Source organism: Melanostigma gelatinosum (genome assembly GCF_949748355.1).
Source record: "Melanostigma gelatinosum genome assembly, chromosome: 1".
Lineage (NCBI taxonomy): Eukaryota > Metazoa > Chordata > Actinopteri > Perciformes > Zoarcidae > Melanostigma > Melanostigma gelatinosum.
Genome location: NC_136634.1, coordinates 19,420,477 through 19,436,846, shown reverse-complemented (window position 1 = coordinate 19,436,846; position 16,370 = coordinate 19,420,477). Strand labels below are relative to the sequence as shown.

Sequence of the window (16,370 nt, the reverse complement as noted above, 5' to 3'; positions counted from 1 at the left end):
AGAGCTTTAGGGCTCTTAGTGTTTGGAGCCAGACAATTAAAAACTACAAAGTTGTATTTCCTAAACGTGTAAAAGGACAAAATATCTATGTTTTAAAGTATCACTTTTGTATCAGAAGGCACATTTGTGAGGCTTATAAGGACTTAAGTGTGAAATGTTTGCCTAAAGCAGAACAGCTGGAGGTTAGAGTGGGTGACGTCAGCCGCTCCGCTACTGCCCCCTTCTGGCCTGGACAGGATCCAACACTGATCCTCTTAACATTCATAACATAAAGTTAATTTTATGTCAAAATAAAATAAATACATGAACAACAATGTGACTACATCCTGTGTGGGTCACATTCTTCTAAAGATAAAAATATTAATTTCCCCAGATATTAGTTTACATCACCACAAACATGAATATAAAGCACATCACATGTATTTTACAGCATCCCAAAGATGCTTTCCAGGTCAGATCAGAGTTGAATCACTGAATCCATGGAAATATTACAATACATGTTTGATTCCTGTATTTAAAATGTTTTGAAAATGATCATCCCACAAATATGAGTTGCTGTCAAGTGCACCTTTAAAATGTTAAAGTGATATTCAGAGATTATTAAAGTAATTTAGGGTACTTGTAATTAGTTTAGCCTGAACACATTGGTCAATTGTTATTGGGGTGAATATGTCGAGATATGTTAAGTTATTATAATCTTCTGATAAATGAAGTATATTAAGGGGTGAAGGGGTCAGTTTGTGTTTTCTTCAGGATTTAGTTTGGTTCATTTAAAATGATCAAGATTAAATAATAGTTGCAATGTACCACCAGTAAACAACACTTGCTTCCCTTTTATAATGTATCACATCTACAAAACACGCACTACGGGCTTCATATCTGGTCACAGAATAGCAAGAAAGGGGCTACCTCACACAATCACCGAAGACTCCTGAAATGTATAAATCTGATCCATCGACTTGATGATGTCATGAAGCTGTGTTGTGAGTTATCTGCAAATCAGCAAATCCAGACCACAGTGAAAGGCTCAGGGAAGGGAGCAGCAGCAGCGGGCGGTCTGGCCTTCGCTGGAGGGTTAGTCGGGGGACCTCTTGGTATCGCAGTCGGTGAGTGGGAATAAATGCATGCAACAGTTTCTCCCACTCGTGTGTGTGCAATCATAATTCCACATGTTTGAAACCCTCTTAACATGTAGGCGGTGCTGTCGGAGGCCTTCTGGGCTGCTGGCTGACCAGTGGACAGTTCAAACCGCTGCCTCAGATCATAATGGAGCTCAGTCCTCAGCAGCAGCAGCAGCTTTATGGTAGTCTTCTGGCCGTGCTGGGAGACATTCAGTGGACAGATTTGGCTCAGCTAACTGCTCTAGTGATGGGCAACGCCACCCTGAAGCAGCAGCTGACGGCGACCCTTCTCGGGTACATCTCCAAGGAGCTCCAGGCGCAGGTGCACTACGTGGATTAGTGTCTGTGGAAGAACTGGGATACCCTAACGTAGGGGTGCACATGCTCAGAAGGTCTTTTGAAAATAATGTGAACTGTTTTATGACGCTGAAGAGACTCTTTATCAAATGTGAAATCACATGTTGTAAATTTGCACAGACGCCATCACAGTCTTGGTTCCAGGTTATACAGTTATTGTGAAAACAGCTGTATTGTTATGATGTGGGGTGTTTCGCGGACCCAAATGCAGACTCAGACAGCAGAGTTCTATTTCAAAACCAAGGTAGTTTATTTCTCTCAGTCAAGGGAAAAGACAGGTAATGGCCAAAGGCAATTGGAGGCATCTCCACGCCTCCGCACGGTTCCAAGCCGGAAAGTGGCTAATCCTACACAGCGGCAGACGAAGCAGACAGGAAAACTGTCAAACGTCAAATACGGAGGCACGTCCTCGCGCTCCGCACGGATCCTAGCCGGGAGGTGGCAGGTCACATGTATACCTGGATTCATTTATTATTGGAAGTACACTCATCAGATGAAGGAATTATGTATTCATCAATGGCACTGTTAATCATATAAGAGACATAGTGGTTCTGTTTGTGATAACGGTTTTATACAAAATGTATAAAATACATTTGACACACCACATGAAACATCACACAGGGGAGGAACGATGGAGCTTTCATCCTATCTTTATCCAAGACCATGTTCCTTCAATTTGAGAGCATCGCTCATTGAGTCCACGCTCAGATTTGGTACTGTCTTTAGCTTGATCCGGTAGACGAATTGAGTTTTTATTTTCTAGTTAGTGTTGGTTTTCTAGAGGGGGCCGGGGACACGCTCACCTGGAAGAAAATGTTGTACATTTTAAAGTTAAATGCATCAGTCTGGTGCACTCTGAGACCAACATCAAGAACATGAACATAATTCAGGCTGAAAGTAACGCAGTTTAAACTGACAAATGCAGGAAGGACAGCTGGCAAGAAATCACTAACTGTGTCATTCTGTAAATTAACCCATTTATAATATCACTGCTTCATCTATAACGCGATAGATCTGACTATAATAACACGTGTATTCACGTTCATGTTTTACTTTGATGTATTCTTATTCTTTCAGCTGAGACCCAGCGATGTGAAACAGACTTTTGGGCAAATAAATAAATATATATATGAATATAATTCTAAGCAGTGAGGAAGTTTCCTTCCATGATTTAAAATCACCCACACCAAACATTAAAGTAGCCGGAGACTGTAAGACACGACTCAAGAAGCCGGCACGCGTCAGTGAATGTGTGATGAGAGAATATTTACACATTTATTTTCTATTTACTCCAAAGTCTGTTTCGCACCAGTAAGGCTACAGCTGAAAGAACAAGGCTAAAATATTGTCATACACGCCATGAAAACACATCTGCAACACATTAATTTACCATAATACACACATGTACTTATAGTCAGATCTATCCTGCTCTAAATGAAGCAGTGATGTCATAAATCTGTTAATTTACGATTTCACACATGCAGTCTGAGATTTATTGCCAGCTGTCTTTTTTTGCATTTGTCAGTTTAAACTGTGTGATTATGTAACATTCATTAATGGTCCACGTACCGAGCTCTGATTGGTCAGTGTGTATTTGAATAAAAGGAATTAAATCACACGTTGCTGAGGGAGCAGAGGGGCAGAAAACGATCAGAAGGCAATTCATTGGTGATATTTTGTCTTCAATACATAAATGTTGGAAAACAATCACTTGAGTCGTCTCGTTCCACGACCCACAACTGTTACATATGGACCAGATGGAAGGTAACTGAAGATAGGAGTAATGATATACTATTTTATTAGTTTAAGGGCTTTTATTTGGTTACCCACCAAGTTGCAGCGAAACCGGATGTTCCTCGTAGAACCTGTCTCGATGGACTTTTATCTGTTCACCTTTTTTTTGGATGTTTTTCCTCTGACTCATCTCCCGAGTGAAAACCACACCCATTAATGCATTGCTGGTGAAATCCAGGGAACTGCCATTACATGTGAGGAGAACTGAGTTAGCACTATCACACTGGATTAGAATTCAGGGTGGACTTAACGGAAACACAGCAGCGACTGTCCTGTACAATGGTTGGGAGTACTCGACATTCTCTGGTAAAAGCTTTGGATGGGAAGTTAACAGGAAAGTGAAACAGTTCAAATTTGATACCATACAACATAGTCCAGCATATTAGTAGCAACATTGCTCCATGGATATTTCCACAACCCAAGGTAAATCTGGAGATATTAGAGAAGAGAAGAGAATGGACTGAGAGGAATGTAAACATCGGATACTTGGTTCAAGATTTACTGAATAAAAGATATTCTAATTCTGGAAATATCTTTACAGATGGATCTAAACGCTCAGATAACTGGTTATCAGTGTACACAGCCGAACTGACAGCAGTAATCATCAGTCTTCAGTGGGTGGAGGAGGTCAAACCAATGAAAGTACTTTTGTGTTCACATTCTGCAGCTGCAATACAAAGTATACAATCCGGTCAAACAGTACGAGAGGATCTTTTAACTAAAGTTTATACATCATTACTGAACTCACAACATTTAGGAATAGATGTACATCTCTGTTGGGCACCGGCTCATGTTGGAATAGAGGGAAATGAGGTTGCAGATAAACTTGAGAAAAGAGCGTCAAACAAAAATGATATTTTAGAAATTTGTTTTGGGAGGTCAGAAGCAAAATCAGTAATACAGCACGGAATTATTACATCTTGGCAGGAAATTTGGAATAATGACAATAAGGATATAAATTACAACAAAATACAGACGTCAGTCAGATTGAGAAGTGATGGAAGTAAAAGTAGAAAAGAAGATGTTACTTTCAGATTGAGGTTCGGACATACAGGACTCAATGACACGTTATACACATCATGAAAAAGACAGAGTGGGATAAATGTGAGATATGCAACTGTAAAGAAACTGTTGAACATGTTGTTGAACATGATAGAGTGGAAGAAGTTCAGGGTGGAAAGAGAAAGACTGAAGAACAGAGTGGTAGATACAGGAAGGGAGTGGAGCATCAAAGGACTGTATATTATTTCCGTTTTATTGATTATCAGAGTCTGAAGGAAGTTTTATTTTGAAAAATGACCGGATTCTCTCGCAATTTCATCCGCCTGTGCCTCTTGACATGTCAAGACGCTTTGTCTCGGTCACAACTCTGCTGGTGTTTTGGATTAAAATCGAGGCTGAATATCCTGAGATCGCCACTAAAGCACTGAAAACCCTGCTTCCATTTCCAACATCCTCTTTGTGAAGCGGGATGTTCTGCAGTGACAGCAATCAAAACAAAATGGCGGAGTAGAGTGGACATCAAGAACAGACTTCGGTGTCATTGTCTCCCATTACCCCCAGATGGGGTAATGGGAGACTAATGGGAGGGCTGCCACCGATTCAGCAATGTTAAAAGGATCATTTGTGGAGTTACTTGCAACAGCTTAAACTTTTGTTGTGACTTGCATGTATGATTTTAAATATCTGCAAAGCAACAGACAAAATAATTTTTTTTAATATACAGTGTTGTATCATTACTGCTAATGGGTCATAATGTGTGGAGTTTTGTGAAAACTGCCATGGAAAACATGCTGAACACTGGACTAGCAAATAGTGAATTCATAGAATAGAACAGAATAGAATAGAATGCTGGATGGAACTGGAACACAGCTGAGTTCTGGGATTAGAATGTTGAGGTGTCATCTTGTGGATGAAGCCCATGTGCTCCACAGAGGACAGCTGGACAGCTCTGAGGGAAGCCACAGGCAAAACCACTCCTCAAAATTTCTTGTAAAGTATTTTATTTTATTTTATTTTATATGACTGGTCAGACTCCCTGTTGAGGTGAAGGTCTGTCATCTGGCAAATTGGCAGATGAACTTGCAAGCTTTTCAACCTCACTTCAGGCTTCCGGTGTGTCCGATGTCGGCTGCTGGGGTAATATACCCTCACCAAACTCCTGTCGTGTAAACCAGGAGCATATCTGACCTGTAACTTTGGATTCAGAATAGACTTTGACTGCTACCACTTTTCATAATTTGGCTCACGATGTTTGGTGCCACTATTATAATTGAAGGATTACCAAATCCGTCCTTGAATATCAAATTGTTAGCATTGATTATTTACTGAGAGTAAAGTACAGTAAAACTTAGAGAGCTTTGCTTAGAGGAGGGATATTTTGAAATATAGTATTTATAATCATACAGTTGTAAAATAATGAACTAACTGTGTAAAATGTTGGCATTTACTCTAACCTCCTATTAGGACAGTGTTTTCATGCTGTCATTCACTCACTCTCTGTGCTTTCTCTCCTCACAAGTTTCAATGGATCATTGTTATATCTGGACACTAGTCTTGCCTCTAACGTAGTTGTGACACATGCAAGAGTAACTTCCCTGGTTGCCCTGATCGTGACAGTGAGCGTGTACTGTCGGGGAGAGGCAGTCACGTATCTCCTGAGTGAGAGTCCTGAACGGTGACATGTCGCTGTGTTGGGCTGCTGTTTCAGTAGTATCAAACAAGGGGATGGCCAGTCTTCAAATCATGTGCCAACATGCGTTTGGGTACTTCCGGTGTCCGATGTACAATGATGGGGTAATATACTCTCACCAAACTCCTGTCGTGTGAACCAGCAGCATATCTGACCTGTAGCATTGGATTCAGAATAGACTTTGTCCGTCAGCACTTTTCGTAATTTGGCTTAGTATGTTTGGTGCCACTATAATAATTTAAGGATTACCAAATCCCTCCTTGAATATCAAATTGTTCGTATTGATTATTTACTGAGGGTCAAGTACAGTAAAACGTATAGAGCTTTGCTCAGAGGAGTGATATTTTGAAATAATTAATTTACAACTGTATGACTATAAATACTATAACTACCGGTATGTAAAGTTTGAGGATTTACTCTAACTTCCTACATTAGGACAGTCTTTGTATGCTCTCATTCACTCCCTCATCTCTCTGACTCTCGCTCTCTGGCTCCTACTCTATCAGCTGACAGTGGGCGATTTCGCCACGGCCTCCCTCAGCCAATCATATATTTCCTGTCAAACTTTAAAGACCTGTTCTCTTCTGTGCAGTCAGCTGTCATTTCAGTACGAACCGATGTGACCCTCCTCCCCATTCATCATTACATCTGGTGTTCAAGGTTTCTTCCACTGAGGGCAGTCCCACTCCACATGCCATCATCTATCTTCAACCTGCCCCTACTGTCTTCAACAACTCTACCAGTGTCGACTCTCCAAAATTTTAACTTTACTTTGCACAATTTAATAAATGTATTTGTTCACTGTAAATTAAGTTTCTCCTGATTTAACAAGCTGTGTCTCCCTGTATAAGTGTGTCAATGATCTCCCGGTGGCTTCAGTTCTATTTGTTTTGTTTTTTGTGATGTATGTTATTTTATTTCAAACTAATTTGCAATCATAAGAAGCGTGGTCTTTGTTGGTGAAATGTTTCTCACATACAAACAATTACTTATCGTAAAAAATCTTCAAATATATAGTAGAGTAAAATGTTTTCGGTGCGTTTTCTAGAAACTACAGGTCTGATGAGGAAAGTGGGAACAGGTGTGTAGGTGGGAGGGGCTGTCATGTGACCAGGACTGGCAGGTCTGGGGAGTGAGCAGGGGCTGGAGAGAAGGACAGAGAGCCAGGACGGGCAAAACCACCAACCCACTAGAAAGTCTCTGACCTCCCTCGAACTTCTCAGACAGTTTAAGTCAGGGGTGCCGCCACGTCATTTTATGTGGCCCACGAATCCGCCAGAATTTATTTTCTTTTTTTATAAAAAAAATAAAATAAAAAATAAAAAGTTAGATTTGATAATAAAAATATCCCCATCGTCGAAATGATGAGATCGAAAGTCGAAGTTATGAGATAGAAAGGCATAATGATGAGCTACTTAAACACACAGTCACAGAAGCAGCTCTTTGGCTGCTTACTGTACACTTGCAAATATTATTGTGAGTATATTGATGACTACTTTAAACGTGGCTTTACAACACATGAAACACTTCACGTGGGATTGTGCAAACGCACCCTTGAAAGGATTTTAAGCTTTGAACAAAGTTATTATAATTACTTGTGTTTGCTATTTTCTTTAATAGTTTGATCTTTGATAGAGTAATCTGGGTTTCTTAACCCTAAATTAAAAGGATTTAAGTTATAATAACAGAAATGTGCTGAAATATAGTTTTACATTTATATAACTGCATGTACAATATTTTAACATTTGAATAAACAATCAAATGCAGAGACAGTTATTTACCAATCTGTTGGGAGTAGTTACATTTACACCGTCTTACATTTACAACCGGCCCTTTGAGGCCGACCGTGATGCTGATGTGGCCCGGAGTGAAGATGAGCTTGACACCCCTGCTCTAAGTGCATGTTTAATTTTTTCAAGACTTAAAAAAAACATCACATCCTTAAGCCAGGCATATATGGCTCTTTTCTTATTAAATGGCTCACTTCTCCCTTTGGTCGTATCTTGAATGCCCAAACTATTAGGCGTAGTTATCACTTATATTAACATAATCACAACCAAAGGAAAAATAATAATCACAAAACAGTTGATGTGCTTTACTGTAACGTCCAGTCGTAATAAATACTTCTCAGTCTCAACTATTATCCAAATAACTATGATAAAGCCACATTTTTTGCTGACAGTATAGCTTTCCCATCATGATCTGCTTCACTGAATATCTAACAACATACAGAGATATATATTCTAGATCATGTATCAACTGCTGACAAACCCCTTGAATGAATAAGAGCGGATGTTTACTTTTGCAGTGGTGGACTCTAACTAATTAATTAACTATATTTCAAAACTTTAGTTATAGTTACTTTGCAAAGTTAGATTGTTGATAACAACATAAGGTAGGTTAGAATATATTATTACAGATAGTAAATATAGTAGCGGTGTATTAGATCTGGATTATTCTTCCACCCCTGGACTTCAGTAAGTTAAGTGACACAATGTCACACTTTTAATGGAATATCTTACGTGTGACTTATTATCTCCAACTAATGGCCTATAGTGCCAGTAAGCTGTTGTGCTGAAACATGTTGGTTAGATGTCTTTAGGAGAAGATGTACTGTTGTCTGAGGTGCAGGGGAATGTGTCACAGACTTTCAGATGTGAAATAACTAAATAACATTACAGTGGATGAGAGAGCTTTAGGGCTCTTAGTGTTTGGAGCCAGACAATTAAAAACTACGAAGTTGTATTTCCTAAACGTGTAAAAGGACAAAATATCTATGTTTTAAAGTATCACTTTTGTATCAGAAGGCACATTTGTGAGGCTTATAAGGACTTAAGTGTGAAATGTTTGCCTAAAGCAGAACAGCTGGAGGTTAGAGTGGGTGACGTCAGCCGCTCCGCTACTGCCCCCTTCTGGCCTGGACAGGATCCAACACTGATCCTCTTAACATTCATAACATAAAGTTAATTTTATGTCAAAATAAAATAAATACATGAACAACAATGTGACTACATCCTGTGTGGGTCACATTCTTCTAAAGATAAAAATATTAATTTCCGCAGATATTAGTTTACATCACCACAAACATGAATATAAAGCACATCACATGTATTTTACAGCATCCCAAAGATGCTTTCCAGGTCAGATCAGAGTTGAATCGCTGAATCCATGGAAATATTACAATACATGTTTGATTCCTGTATTTAAAATGTTTTGAAAATTATCATCCCACAAATATGAGTTGCTGTCAAGTGCACCTTTAAAATGTTAAAGTGATATTCAGAGATTATTAAAGTAATTTAGGGTACTTGTAATTAGTTTAGCCTGAACACATTGGTCAATTGTTATTGGGGTGAATATGTCGAGATATGTTAAGTTATTATAATCTTCTGATAAATGAAGTATATTAAGGGGTGAAGGGGTCAGTTTGTGTTTTCTTCAGGATTTAGTTTGGTTCATTTAAAATGATCAAGATTAAATAATAGTTGCAATGTACCACCAGTAAACAACACTTGCTTCCCTTTTATAATGTATCACATCTACAAAACACGCACTACGGGCTTCATATCTGGTCACAGAATAGCAAGAAAGGGGCTACCTCACACAATCACCGAAGACTCCTGAAATGTATAAATCTGATCCACAGTATGTGCCATCGACTTGATGATGTCATGAAGCTGTGTTGTGAGTTATCTGCAAATCAGCAAATCCAGACCACAGTGAAAGGCTCAGGGAAGGGAGCAGCAGCAGCGGGCGGTCTGGCCTTCGCTGGAGGGTTAGTCGGGGGACCTCTTGGTATCGCAGTCGGTGAGTGGGAATAAATGCATGCAACAGTTTCTCCCACTCGTGTGTGTGCAATCATAATTCCACATGTTTGAAACCCTCTTAACATGTAGGCGGTGCTGTCGGAGGCCTTCTGGGCTGCTGGCTGACCAGTGGACAGTTCAAACCGCTGCCTCAGATCATAATGGAGCTCAGTCCTCAGCAGCAGCAGCAGCTTTATGGTAGTCTTCTGGCCGTGCTGGGAGACATTCAGTGGACAGATTTGGCTCAGCTAACTGCTCTAGTGATGGGCAACGCCACCCTGAAGCAGCAGCTGACGGCGACCCTTCTCGGGTAAATCTCCAAGGAGCTCCAGGCGCAGGTGCACTACGTGGATTAGTGTCTGTGGAAGAACTGGGATACCCTAACGTAGGGGTGCACATGCTCAGAAGGTCTTTTGAAAATAATGTGAACTGTTTTATGACGCTGAAGAGACTCTTTATCAAATGTGAAATCACATGTTGTAAATTTGCACAGACGCCATCACAGTCTTGGTTCCAGGTTATACAGTTATTGTGAAAACAGCTGTATTGTTATGATGTGGGGTGTTTCGCGGACCCAAATGCAGACTCAGACAGCAGAGTTCTATTTCAAAACCAAGGTAGTTTATTTCTCTCAGTCAAGGGAAAAGACAGGTAATGGCCAAAGGCAATAGGAGGCGTCTCCACGCCTCCGCACGGTTCCAAGCCGGAAAGTGGCTAATCCTACACAGCGGCAGACGAAGCAGACAGGAAAACTGTCAAACGTCAAATACGGAGGCACGTCCTCGCGCTCCGCACGGATCCTAGCCGGGAGGTGGCAGGTCACATGTATACCTGGATTCATTTATTATTGGAAGTACACTCATCAGATGAAGGAATTATGTATTCATCAATGGCACTGTTAATCATATAAGAGACATAGTGGTTCTGTTTGTGATAACGGTTTTATACAAAATGTATAAAATACATTTGACACACCACATGAAACATCACACAGGGGAGGAACGATGGAGCTTTCATCCTATCTTTATCCAAGACCATGTTCCTTCAATTTGAGAGCATCGCTCATTGAGTCCACGCTCAGATTTGGTACTGTCTTTAGCTTGATCCGGTAGACGAATTGAGTTTTTATTTTCTAGTTAGTGTTGGTTTTCTAGAGGGGGCCGGGGACACGCTCACCTGGAAGAAAATGTTGTACATTTTAAAGTTAAATGCATCAGTCTGGTGCACTCTGAGACCAACATCAAGAACATGAACATAATTCAGGCTGAAAGTAACGCAGTTTAAACTGACAAATGCAGGAAGGACAGCTGGCAAGAAATCACTAACTGTGTCATTCTGTAAATTAACCCATTTATAATATCACTGCTTCATCTATAACGCGATAGATCTGACTATAATAACACGTGTATTCACGTTCATGTTTTACTTTGATGTATTCTTATTCTTTCAGCTGAGACCCAGCGATGTGAAACGGACTTTTGGGCAAATAAATAAAAATATATATGAATATAATTCTAAGCAGTGAGGAAGTTTCCTTCCATGATTTAAAATCACCCACACCAAACATTAAAGTAGCCGGAGACTGTAAGACACGACTCAAGAAGCCGGCACGCGTCAGTGAATGTGTGATGAGAGAATATTTACACATTTCTTTTCTATTTACTCCAAAGTCTGTTTCGCACCACTAAGGCTACAGCTGAAAGAACAAGGCTAAAATATTGTCATACACGCCATGAAAACACATCTGCAACACATTCATTTACCATAATACACACATGTACTTATAGTCAGATCTATCCTGCTCTAAATGAAGCAGTGATGTCATAAATCTGTTAATTTACGATTTCACACATGCAGTCTGAGATTTATTGCCAGCTGTCTTTTTTTGCATTTGTCAGTTTAAACTGTGTGATTATGTAACATTCATTAATGGTCCACGTACCGAGCTCTGATTGGTCAGTGTGTATTTGAATAAAAGGAATTAAATCACACGTTGCTGAGGGAGCAGAGGGGCAGAAAACGATCAGAAGGCAATTCATTGGTGATATTTTGTCTTCAATACATAAATGTTGGAAAACAATCACTTGAGTCGTCTCGTTCCACGACCCACAACTGTTACATATGGACCAGATGGAAGGTAACTGAAGATAGGAGTAATGATATACTATTTTATTAGTTTAAGGGCTTTTATTTGGTTACCCACCAAGTTGCAGCGAAACCGGATGTTCCGCGTAGAACCTGTCTCGATGGACTTTTATCTGTTGACCTTTTTTGTTGGATGTTTTTCCTCTGACTCATCTCCCGAGTCAAAACCACACCCATTAATGCATTGCTGGTGAAATCCAGGGAACTGCCATTACATGTGAGGAGAACTGAGTTAGCACTATCACACTGGATTAGAATTCAGGGTGGACTTAACGGAAACACAGCAGCGACTGTCCTGTACAATGGTTGGGAGTACTCGACATTCTCTGGTAAAAGCTTTGGATGGGAAGTTAACAGGAAAGTGAAACAGTTCAAATTTGATACCATACAACATAGTCCAGCATATTAGTAGCAACATTGCTCCATGGATATTTCCACAACCCAAGGTAAATCTGGAGATATTAGAGAAGAGAAGAGAATGGACTGAGAGGAATGTAAACATCGGATACTTGGTTCAAGATTTACTGAATAAAAGATATTCTAATTCTGGAAATATCTTTACAGATGGATCTAAACGCTCAGATAACTGGTTATCAGTGTACACAGCCGAACTGACAGCAGTAATCATCAGTCTTCAGTGGGTGGAGGAGGTCAAACCAATGAAAGTACTTTTGTGTTCACATTCTGCAGCTGCAATACAAAGTATACAATCCGGTCAAACAGTACGAGAGGATCTTTTAACTAAAGTTTATACATCATTACTGAACTCACAACATTTAGGAATAGATGTACATCTCTGTTGGGCACCGGCTCATGTTGGAATAGAGGGAAATGAGGTTGCAGATAAACTTGAGAAAAGAGCGTCAAACAAAAATGATATTTTAGAAATTTGTTTTGGGAGGTCAGAAGCAAAATCAGTAATACAGCACGGAATTATTACATCTTGGCAGGAAATTTGGAATAATGACAATCAGGGTATAAATTACAACAAAATACAGACGTCAGTCAGAGTGAGAAGTGATGGAAGTAAAAGTAGAAAAGAAGATGTTACTTTCAGATTGAGGTTCGGACATACAGGACTCAATGACACGTTATACACATCATGAAAAAGACAGAGTGGGATAAATGTGAGATATGCAACTGTAAAGAAACTGTTGAACATGTTGTTGAACATGATAGAGTGGAAGAAGTTCAGGGTGGAAAGAGAAAGACTGAAGAACAGAGTGGTAGATACAGGAAGGGAGTGGAGCAGCAAAGGACTGTATATTATTTCCGTTTTATTGATTATCAGAGTCTGAAGGAAGTTTTATTTTGGAAAATGACCGGATTCTCTCGCAATTTCATCCGCCTGTGCCTCTTGACATGTCAAGACGCTTTGTCTCGGTCACAACTCTGCTGGTGTTTTGGATTAAAATCGAGGCTGAATATCCTGAGATCGCCACTAAAGCACTGAAAACCCTGCTTCCATTTCCAACATCCTCTTTGTGAAGCGGGATGTTCTGCAGTGACAGCAATCAAAACAAAATGGCGGAGTAGAGTGGACATCAAGAACAGACTTCGGGTGTCATTGTCTCCCATTACCCCCAGATGGGGTAATGGGAAACTAATGGGAGGGCTGCCACCGATTCAGCAATGTTAAAAGGATCATTTGTGGAGTTACTTGCAACAGCTTAAACTTTTGTTGTGACTTGCATGTATGATTTTAAATATTTGCAAAGCAACAGACAAAATAATTTTTTTTAATATACAGTGTTGTATCATTACTGCTAATGGGTCATAATGTGTGGAGTTTTGTGAAAACTGCCATGGAAAACATGCTGAACACTGGACTAGCAAATAGTGAATTCATAGAATAGAACAGAATAGAATAGAATGCTGGATGGAACTGGAACACAGCTGAGTTCTGGGATTAGAATGTTGAGGTGTCATCTTGTGGATGAAGCCCAGTGCTCCACAGAGGACAGCTGGACAGCTCTGAGGGAAGCCACAGGCAAAACCACTCCTCAAAATTTCTTGTAAAGTATTTTATTTTATTTTATATGACTGGTCAGACTCCCTGTTGAGGTGAAGGTCTGTCATCTGGCAAATTGGCAGATGAACTTGCAAGCTTTTCAACCTCACTTCAGGCTTCCGGTGTGTCCGATGTCGGCTGCTGTGGTAATATACCCTCACCAAACTCCTGTCGTGTAAACCAGGAGCATATCTGACCTGTAACTTTGGATTCAGAATAGACTTTGACTGCTACCACTTTTCATAATTTGGCTCACGATGTTTGGTGCCACTATTATAATTGAAGGATTACCAAATCCCTCCTTGAATATCAAATTGTTAGCATTGATTATTTACTGAGAGTAAAGTACAGTAAAACTTAGAGAGCTTTGCTTAGAGGAGGGATATTTTGAAATATAGTATTTATAATCATACAGTTGTAAAATAATGAACTAACTGTGTAAAATGTTGGCATTTACTCTAACCTCCTATTAGGACAGTGTTTTCATGCTGTCATTCACTCACTCTCTGTGCTTTCTCTCCTCACAAGTTTCTATGGATCATTGTTATATCTGGACACTGGTCTTGCCTCTAACGTAGTTTGACACATGCAAGAGTAACTTCCCTGGTTGCCCTGATCGTGACAGTGAGCGTGTACTGTCGGGGAGAGGCAGTCACGTATCTCCTGAGTGAGAGTCCTGAACGGTGACATGTCGCTGTGTTGGGCTGCTGTTTCAGTAGTATCAAACAAGGGGATGGCCAGTCTTCAAATCATGTGCCAACATGCGTTTGGGTACTTCCGGTGTCCGATGTACAATGATGGGGTAATATACTCTCACCAAACTCCTGTCGTGTGAACCAGCAGCATATCTGACCTGTAGCATTGGATTCAGAATAGATTTTGTCCGTTACCACTTTTCGTAATTTGGCTCAGGACGTTTGGTGCCACTATAATAATTTAAGGATTACCAAATCCCTCCTTGAATATCAAATTGTTCGTATTGATTATTTACTGTGGGTCAAGTACAGTAAAACGTATAGAGCTTTGCTCAGAGGAGTGATATTTTGAAATAATTAATTTACAACTGTATGACTATAAATACTATAACTACCGGTATGTAAAGTTTGAGGATTTACTCTAACTTCCTACATTAGGACAGTCTTTGTATGCTCTCATTCACTCCCTCATCTCTCTGACTCTCGCTCTCTGGCTCCTACTCTATCAGCTGACAGTGGGCGATTTCGCCACGGCCTCCCTCAGCCAATCATATATTTCCTGTCAAACTTTAAAGACCTGTTCTCTTCTGTGCAGTCAGCTGTCATTTCAGTACGAACCGATGTGACCCTCCTCCCCATTCATCATTACATCTGGTGTTCAAGGTTTCTTCCACTGAGGGCAGTCCCACTCCACATGCCATCATCTATCTTCAACCTGCCCCTACTGTCTTCAACAACTCTACCAGTGTCGACTCTCCAAAATTTTAACTTTACTTTGCACAATTTAATAAATGTATTTGTTCACTGTAAATTAAGTTTCTCCTGATTTAACAAGCTGTGTCTCCCTGTATAAGTGTGTCAATGATCTCCCGGTGGCTTCAGTTCTATTTGTTTTGTTTTTTGTGATGTATGTTATTTTATTTCAAACTAATTTGCAATCATAAGAAGCGTGGTCTTTGTTGGTGAAATGTTTCTCACATACAAACAATTACTTATCGTAAAAAATCTTCAAATATATAGTAGAGTAAAATGTTTTCGGTGCGTTTTCTAGAAACTACAGGTCTGATGAGGAAAGTGGGAACAGGTGTGTAGGTGGGAGGGGCTGTCATGTGACCAGGACTGGCAGGTCTGGGGAGTGAGCAGGGGCTGGAGAGAAGGACAGAGAGCCAGGACGGGCAAAACCACCAACCCACTAGAAAGTCTCTGACCTCCCTCGAACTTCTCAGACAGTTTAAGTCAGGGGTGCCGCCACGTCATTTTATGTGGCCCACGAATCCGCCAGAATTTATTTTCTTTTTTTATAAAAAAAAAAAAATAAAAAATAAAAAGTTAGATTTGATAATAAAAATATCCCCATCGTCGAAATGATGAGATCGAAAGTCGAAGTTATGAGATAGAAAGGCATAATGATGAGCTACTTAAACACACAGTCACAGAAGCAGCTCTTTGGCTGCTTACTGTACACTTGCAAATATTATTGTGAGTATATTGATGACTACTTTAAACGTGGCTTTACAACACATGAAACACTTCACGTGGGATTGTGCAAACGCACCCTTGAAAGGATTTTAAGCTTTGAACAAAGTTATTATAATTACTTGTGTTTGCTATTTTCTTTAATAGTTTGATCTTTGATAGAGTAATCTGGGTTTCTTAACCCTAAATTAAAAGGATTTAAGTTATAATAACAGAAATGTGCTGAAATATAGTTTTACATTTATATAACTGCATGTACAATATTTTAACATT

At 39.9% G+C, this 16,370-nt stretch overlaps 2 protein-coding genes across 2 annotated transcripts; both read left to right on the top strand.

Moving 5' to 3' along the window:
• Positions 1-397: 397 nt before the first annotated feature.
• On the top strand, positions 398-1,461 carry LOC306780750 (protein C19orf12 homolog; the record flags this gene model as incomplete). Its single annotated transcript, XM_079273214.1, has 3 exons — positions 398-451; positions 890-1,106; positions 1,196-1,461. The coding sequence occupies 3 exons, from the start codon at positions 398-400 to the stop codon at positions 1,459-1,461; spliced, it is 537 nt and encodes a 178-aa protein (XP_079129340.1).
• An 8,150-nt stretch (positions 1,462-9,611) lies between these two features.
• Positions 9,612-10,084, top strand: LOC306779249 (protein C19orf12 homolog; the record flags this gene model as incomplete). The annotated part of the gene is made up of 2 exons (XM_079271091.1): positions 9,612-9,771; positions 9,861-10,084. The coding sequence occupies 2 exons, from the start codon at positions 9,612-9,614 to the stop codon at positions 10,082-10,084; spliced, it is 384 nt and encodes a 127-aa protein (XP_079127217.1).
• Between the last annotated feature and the right edge of the window lie 6,286 nt (positions 10,085-16,370).